Raw genomic sequence first — 8,783 nt, forward strand, 5'->3', positions numbered from 1 at the left:
CGGGAGGCAGCGCGGTCCCCCCGCTCCCGCCGTCGGAGACGGTCGGGGGGCAGGTGAACGCCCTGACCGTCCTGGCCTTACTGGAGAAACTGGTGTCGATGTTGGAAGCGGTGGAAGGTCAACAGCGACAGATGGAACAGAGGCAACGGGGTTTGGAAGGGGCGGTGAGGGGAATTCAGGGTGACCTGGGGAAATTGTGTCGTAGCCACGGGGCGACAGGAGAAGCGGTGGAGAAGCTGCTGGAGAAGTCTCGGAAGGTGTGTGCCCACACCCGCGCCGTGCGGGAGCGGCTGGAGAGGCAATGCGACCAGGTGCGACGCCTGGAGCAGCACCACGCGCAGCTGCTCCGGCGGGACCGCTTCAAGGTGCTCATCTTCCAGGTGAGAGGCCCCGCCACCACCCCTGCGCCCCACGTCCCTCCACCAAGCCTGCTCCCACACTTGAGGGAAGAGCCTGTTTCTGCTAACTGCTCACAAACCTGGGGGAAACGCCGCTTTTTATTCTTGGCACACTTGGGGAAAGAGCTGGCTTTTTACTAACTCTTCGCAGACTTGGAAACAGAGCTGTCTTTTTGCTAACTTGGCAAACTTGGGAGAAAAACCTTCATTTAATCTTTGCAAACTTGGAGAAAGAGCAGTTGTCTCTGCTAACTCTTGGCAAACTCAGGAGAGAGAATCCTCTTTTATTCTTGTCAAATTTAGGAGAAACGCCCACTTTTACTCTCGCAAACTTTGAGAAAGAGCTGTCTTTTACTAACTCTTAGCAAACCTGAGAAGAGAGACCTTGCTTTGATAACTCTCACCATACTTTGAGGAAAGACCCACCTTTTATTCTCAGCAAACTTGGGGAAAAAGCCATCTTTATTAACACTTAGCATATCTGGGGAAAAAGTTGGTTTGTTGTGGGTTGGGGGTTTTTTTTTAGCAAACTTGAGAAAAGAACCCATTTTACTAAAATTGTAGGAGAGCCCCTAAAAACCGCCCTTCCATTTTACCCTCAGAAGCAGGAGAGGGGCAGCGCTGCAGCTTCCTGTCGCACTCAGCCTTACACCCCTCTTCGCTCCTCAGGCTGTTCTGGCTCATTCAGGGATGAGCTAAAAATTCAGCTAAAAACTCAGCTTCCTGGGAGTCCATCCAGTGATAGCGGGAGTTTGCATATTTTCCCCTTTTTAAGCAATGGTCTGGGCAGAACACGGCACGAACTTTAACTAAACACGGCGTGAGCTTTAACTAAACACAGGACGTGACTTTCACGTCTTTTAAATAAAAAACAAACCAAAACCAGACCTCCACAACACACTGGGAGCGAACACCGGGCTGAAGCAGCCACAGCTCAGGCATGTCACCAGCTCCTCGTGCTAAACTTGTTGTCTGCATGTTACAGCTGTCAGTCGCTAACTCTGCTCCTTGGGTTGTTTTTTTCTGTTTAAACAGACCCAAAACAACAGAGCAGAACTTGACTTTAAAAGCTGGCAGGCCTGGTCACTGCACAGGCACTTCCCCCAGAAAGGAAGCCCCCACCTCCCTGCTCATTGTTCTCCCACATTACAGTCCGGGCTTGTCATGCCAGAAGAGGAGGAGCTGCGGCATGTACCGAGCGTGGTAGTTTCCACCCTAGAAGGAATGTGGAAATTATTCCAGGGACTGGGTAAATTAAGACACATGTTCTCTGGATTTCTCCAAGTAATTTCAGATCTGTTACTCTTAAGTCAAAACATTGCCATGTCCCAGGCCATGTTAGCTAACAACTGGCTCCTGCCTCCAGCTTCACACCTAGACCTTGAACGTGTCCCATGGGGAGGGTGCACCAGCGTAGCCTGGGGGAAGGTAATTTTGTGGCATTTCTGCTACCTGCAAGCATGAGAATTAAGGCCTTACTATTGCAATTAGAGCATCTTCCTCCAGAGAACCCAAATTTTAGCATTTTAAGATGGCATAGAGTGTAGAAGAAAGACAAAAACACAGCTGTGTGTGGGCAGTCAGTTGCTTCGGCTAGGGATCTCCATTGCTGCTGCCTAGTGGCAGTGATTTGCAGGCAATGGGTAAAAGTACTGGTAAAACTTGCCAAGAAGGGCTTGAAGGGTAAAGTGGCACCTGAACAGGGGAGGGCTGGCTTTGCTTGTTTCCTGACACTGAACAGTACTATAAAGCTAAGGCCTATTTAAACTTCTGAGCCTTTCCTTAATACTGGGTCCTAAAATGCACAAATCCAAAGCAAACAACACAGGTTCATAATCCAGAACAACAGCTAAAGAAAATCCACTGCTTCTGCAGCACCCGTCACTGGGGTGGTACCTTTGGACAGGAGGTCTGTTCTTCATTGCTTTTACAAGGATTTAGTTGACTGTGTTCCCGTCTCTCAGTGGAAAATATGTTGCCATGGTGGAGGGGAGATTAACTTAACTGATCCCAAGCTGATGCAGATCAGGAACAGAAGCCTTAGAAAAGAAACACTGCAGTTAAATTCAGTAAACAAAAAATCAGCTGTCAACTGGGAATTGCTCGTGGCACTGGCCTGTTGCTAAAAGGCAGCACAGCTGTCTGGAAAACCAGGGCAACAAGCAGAGCTTCCCAGGGCGTGGGAGGGTGGCTGGGGTGGCAGCAACTGAGGCTTCCTCAGGCAGAGCCTGGGAGGAGCTGGGATTTTCCACTGGGGACATGGCCACACCTGCAGGGATGGTGGGTGCTCTCCAGGCCATGCTCATATGCCTGCTGCCAGCCTAGGCAGGTGCCTTACCTCCATGCCCACCTCCTTGAAATCTCCCTGTGGGGTCTCCTTCCAAGCTGGAGGTGAAATGATCTGGTAGTCAGCAGGGCCACCACCGTGCTAGGATAATCATATAGAGGAAAAGGCAGAAGTCTGGCTGGGTTTCTGTCCTGTCCGGAGCTGGAATCCATGGAAAAACAATTGCGGGAAAGAGAAGTCGCAGTAATGAAGCCATGTTGATGCCAGATTTCCGTAAAAACAAAAGGGAAATGTGGATGTCTGAGACTTCTCTTCAGTTGGGGGATTCTTCTTTTCCACTGGGAAAAAAAAAAAAAAAACCTATCCCAAACTTCACACAGCAGGTTTCTTGTTAGGAATCACTTTTCCAGCTTAGGAAGACAGCTCAGTGTGAAAATAAAAATACTCATTTGTGATTCAGTTCTGCATTGACCATACACCTCAAATTCCCTGGTACTCGGTGGGAGTGCTGAGCGTAGCCAAAACACATGACTGAGCTCCAGCTCTGTATTTTATGAAAATGTGCTGCCACTCGCCAGGATCAGCTTTCCCTCAATGTACCCGCTCAGAATGAACCACGTTTAGAAAAGTTCAGCTATTTACATATTTTCCATTAAAATGCTCTTAGTTTTCTCTCCTTAAGCTGTCCACATTGTTCCTAGTTTGCATATATTTCTTTAATTGGTGACATATTTTAGTGCAGCTCCATTCCAAGCATTTGAGGATGCAAAAGTTATTACAAATGCCACAAGTGACACAGCAATTTAGCAAAACACTGAAGTGACTGTTTTAAAAATCCTTGTTAAGCTTTGGCATTGTTCCCCTCTATTTTGTTCTCGCCACGTGACCAGCTTTTTTGGTTCTGGTTTGGTAAAGGTTTTGTTTGCTTTTTTAGCTGCAAAAGCAAAATGCAAGCTAAAAAAGACACATGCTTAATTTTTCAATTAAATGTCATGTTTACCAATGAATAGGACAGATAAAATAAGTCAAAATTACAGCTTGGGGTCAAGTACACTGATATTCAAGCCCCTTTCATATACTGCACTTGGTAAATGCTTCATCCAGAAATGAAGCAAGAGGAGGGCACAGGAAATTAGCCTTGTTTGGGTCACAGTAATAATCTTCTGAAAAAGCAACTTCAAACTCAAAAATGAACAAGTGAGGGAAACAGAAGAATTACAAGCTGATATTGCTATTATCTAACTACGAAGTTTCCCACTGGAGCCTTGCAGGGAGAGTACTCTCATATCGATTAACGGCAAAAATACCGCACACAGCTCTTAGGACTTGATCCAGCCATGCTGTGGGAGGTCAGGGGGACAGTGCAGCCAACGTCCCATCCTGCACAGGACTTGCAAATGGGCAGCTAGCAATTTCCTCCTCCTCACCTGTGGTCCCAGCCTGCTCCCTGCCCTCCTTCCTCCCATGGTGACATCCAGGTCTGAAGAGCATGTAATTGTCGACAGGAAAGTAGGTGGAGCTATAGCTGTTTTTAGAAGGATTTATCATCTTTTGACCTATTTTGTGTAGCAAAACAAGTTTTAGACTAGTAATCATTTAAACATATAACAGCATCTACAAAGTACAGAGGAGCCCGGGCTGCTGTAAGCATGGGAAAATGCCATCTCCCCTTCTTGAAGGCCAAGGCCTCTTACAACAAATTAACAAACACCAAACCAAAGCACACTGATTTCCCTTATGCGGCATCAGGGATGCAGCACTCCTGAGTAAATTCACTACCTATTTACTCAGGCTGTCCAGTTTTGTGGTACACCATCACGGATCTTATCTTCCTTTCTGGTAAAAGATAGGGATGAGATTGTGACGTATAGAAAGTTCCTGAGAATGGCTGATCAAAGCCAGAGAGAAGGCACTGATGTTAACTTCCTAAGTACCACTAGAATTAGCAAGATTGGTTTTACACAGAAAACTTGCACTATTCTATTTGTATCCCACATGGAAAAATAAAATTCAGAGGAGCTAGCTACCTATAGTTAAGCTCAGCTGAGAAAACACAAGTGTGTTTTTTGAACTTGGATGTGGAAAATAAAAAGAGGCATTGCTTTCTCAGAATTTTAGATTAGATCAAGAAGAAAAAAAAATCAAAGTTCTAACTTTTTTTGGCATGGAAAATAATTAATGTAGACTGTAACAGTTGTCATTTTTCAGTGTATCGTTCTAGTCTTCCTAAATTAAATACTAGACTGCTTGAAAAATGTATCAAAACAAAATACAGATGTCCTATAAACTTGTTAGACAAAAAAGTTACCAATAGCCCACTTACAACATGATATCAGTAACTGTATTTGAAACAGAAACATCTGTTCCTCCACAGAGCATTCCTACTATACCACCTCTGTATTTCCAAAGTATTTTACTTAATTTATTTTCATTTGCATTTTAATAGTTTCTGTGATCTTAAGGTCTTTTAAAAATGTGAGATAGGAAAGCATGTCATTCCCATTTTACAAGCAGAGTAATAGATGCCCAGAGGCTGATGTTTTCCAGGGCCCATGCAGGAAGCTTAGACAGAGAGGTGATTTCTTGCATGCCAGTACTGTCTGAGAACCAAAGACCACCTAGGATCTGCTTTTAATTGCATCATTAGCTCATCATTATCATGTAGTATATTTTTGTTTGCTTTTTTTCCCTTTATAAATATGGATAGTTTGAAAGTCTCCCTTCTACTCAGTCACAGAATTGATAAAAATTGAAATTAAATCTATGTCCATAGTCTTCTAGAGACTGTGTGCAGTACTGGAGAGAGTACTAGAGACTGTATGCAGTACTTCAGTTTAACATGAATACTGCAGACAGAGCTAAACTGACCTTCAGATGAGCCACACAGGCCCATCTCTGGCTCAGACTGCACTGTGATCAATCTCATGTGACACCACTTTCCTAGACTAAATACTTTAAAAGTTACAACCTATCTTTACTCATTACAATCAGTTTTCTCTGTCATTCAGGCGCTTACACCTGAACGTTGAGATGTTTAAAACTGTATGCAATTAGCTAGCTTTGGAAAGAATGCACAGGACACGTAAATTATGCTTTATACTGAGTTCTCATGCTCTGGAGAATAATTTAACACTGCACCCACCCATGTAATCCACATTTCATTAACTGCAGTAGAGAGAAGATATAAATATTTGTAGTGCAGTTACAGCTGTTTTCACTTAAAGCTGGTGCAGGTTTTCTTTGTTTGGTTATCTCAGTCACTGTTGCCAATACATTATAGGTGTCAGGAGAACACTGTCTTTTTCAGATGTTCCACTGCAGGCAAAGGGTTTGGAAAGCTTAATCTGTGCCAGTATCCCATCGAGGCCAGTGCTCCAGGAAGGTGTGCAAAAACCATAGAAGCAAAGTACATCCAGTCAAACAGCCATCCATTTTTTTTATACTTTTCATTTTTATATCCTTGAGGGATATTCATCAACACACTTGAATCACAGTATATATCAGTATATACTGTGTATATACAGTATAAAATTATTCTGCCTGTCCACCTGCATATTCTTGAGTTCCAGAAGCACTTCAAGGTAGTCGTGACTATTTTGTTTTTAAAAACAACCATGTACAAAGTACTGTCGTATATGCAGAAAGACAACCTTACACAGTCCTGACAGCACATTTAACTCGAGACACTATTCTCTCCAGTGATCACAACTGTATGCTCAGTCTTGAAATAATGAGTATGAACTTCAAAGTGTACGTGGCCTTTTTTCCCCTTAACTGTACACTCAGGCCCACTAGGGACAGATCTGAGACTATTACCACCATTTCACTCAGCACTTACTGTTTCTTGTATCTAAAGATAAACATGGGGGGGTGGGGGACGGCCCCACGGAATTAAAAAAATCCTTCCAATCTGTAACACTAAGTGATATTGCATGCACTCTGTCTGAAAGGGATTAAAAACATAGTGAAGAGAGACTATGCAGATCTAAGACATAACAATTCTGAGAGGAAAAGGGAACGTGCGAGGAGCCTCGTCTTCTTTGCATGGGCAGATCCCTGTAAAACCTACGGCAGAACAGAGTGTTCATTGTGCTGCCTCTGAAGCGCTCGGGGTTGCAGAGCTGCTGTGCTCGGCCGCCACAGAGCTCCTTCGTTACAAGTTGCAGCTTCTGCACTTCTTCAGCCTGTTTTGTTTTCAGATAATTTTCTTTCCATGCCCTTTTCTTGGTTTTGATTCTAAAAAGCAACCATTTTCCTTTTACCTAGAAGTGACTACTAGTGTTTTCTATGTGATGTAACATCTATTTGTTTTTGTAGGCCATAAACCTTTTTTCTTTATTTTTCAAGGGTTTGCCCTGTCCATATTTTTAATACATACCAATTTACCAACCAAATTTCCCAACTTATTTTCTGTGCTGTAAATAGTTGGGAAAAAGGACATACCCTAAACATCACAGACTGTACAACATCTCAGAACCAACAATCCAGTTTTAACAGCAGCATACATTTTTCTGAAATACAGTGGGAACACTAACTGCATTTGCCATCTGAGGTACCTCTCAGATGCACCCAGTGTCCTGCAGAGGTATTCCAGATCTTTTGCTAGGGAAACTGAAAGCTCTAGGGGCTATGTGACTTCTGTAGGTCTACACAGGAGTCTAGTATGACCTCCTTAGCCACCATACCATCCCTTCTCCCCAGGGATAGGTGTACAACTTTACAGCTAAAGTCTTATTAAAGAGCATCTAATTTAAATGACAAAGAATGGGATTTCCATTCTATACAGATTTCAAGTCACTCTGAAAGAGCAATATTACAGCTGAGAGCTCATTAGTCTTAAACTGTACCAGATAATGGTTCAGTGGGCTTTGAGTGGCTTGTTACTGGTTAAGTATACCGAAATAACAGAAGATGTTCAGCATCCTTCATCTCATTCCGGGGGGTGCGGGGGATGGGGGGGGAATCAGTTGTAGCAATTGTTCAGGGTTGTGCTTTGTTCATTAAATTTGTGCCCTGTAAATTATGAAACTCAAATACTGTCAATTCTTTTAGGAGGAAAATGAGATCCCTGCCAGTGTTTTTGCCAAAGAGCCTATTCCCAGCATTACAGAAGGAAAAGAGGAGCCTGTGGATGAGAACAAAACACTGGAAGAAACCTTGCATACAGTGGAGTTGTGTTCAGATGATGAAATGTTTCATGAGGAAGATGATGCGGATGACAGTGCAGAGGAGAAAACAGAAGAATCAAGGGCTGAGAAAATTAAAAGATCCAGCCTCAAGAAGGTAGACAGCCTCAAGAAAGCATTTTCTCGCCAAAACATCGAGAAGAAGATGAACAAAATCAGCACAAAGATTGTCTCACCTGAACGGAGAGAAAAGATCAAGAAATCGCTTACTGTACATCATCAGAAATCCTCCTCTTCAAAGAGCTCAGCTTTCAAAGTATCTCCCCTCACCTTCAATGTGAAGAAAGTCCGTGAAGGAGAAAGCCCTGCTGAAGCTGAGGACAGACCAACAGAAACTACAAGCAACGACCAAGCTGAGAATGAGGATGAAATGTCGTTTGCTGACATGCACTCTGATATGACACCTACCACCTCACTGACCGAGGAGGGCAAAGCAGCAGCAGCAGCCTATTCTCTAGAGAAGGAAGCCAGAGTGGAAAGGAACACCATGATGAACAACAACATCGAGCTGTCCATCGTTGAAGATGATGAAGAGTATGGGATGCCTCTAGAAGATTCTAGCCAGAAACTGTACGACGAAAGAAACAACCCAGTCGGCAGGGAAACGGAACAAACTGACGAAGAAACGGCCCAAGCAGCTGTCCTGCAGATAGACCAAACAGTGTAATCAACCCGAGCCTTCCTTCATCTTCCAGATACGCACGGTTTTACTTAGGCAAGTAACTGGTTTCTGCTACACAGGTGGTAGCAGCGATTCAGTTTCTTCCATCCTATTCTCTGCAGTGGTAATTTATTGCATCCTGTTGGAATGCAGAGTGAACAAGGTCAACAACGCAGGCTGCAACATGCTCCATTTTAGGCTGATTCACTGGTGTTTATTAATTTAGAGATGCTGTCAGCTGGTGTAAGAGA

At 43.8% G+C, this 8,783-nt stretch overlaps 1 protein-coding gene across 1 annotated transcript; it reads left to right on the forward strand.

The window, feature by feature from the left end:
- Positions 1–6: 6 nt before the first annotated feature.
- Positions 7–8,538, forward strand: CAVIN2 (caveolae associated protein 2). The gene is made up of 2 exons (XM_029087070.1): positions 7–380; positions 7,738–8,538. Exons 1-2 carry the CDS (start codon positions 99–101, stop codon positions 8,536–8,538), a joined length of 1,083 nt encoding a protein of 360 aa, XP_028942903.1. The 5' UTR covers positions 7–98.
- The last annotated feature ends 245 nt before the right edge of the window (positions 8,539–8,783 follow it).

The sequence above is a fragment of the Antrostomus carolinensis genome, unplaced genomic scaffold (assembly GCF_000700745.2).
Source record: "Antrostomus carolinensis isolate BGI_N321 unplaced genomic scaffold, ASM70074v2 scaffold24399, whole genome shotgun sequence".
NCBI lineage: Eukaryota > Metazoa > Chordata > Aves > Caprimulgiformes > Caprimulgidae > Antrostomus > Antrostomus carolinensis.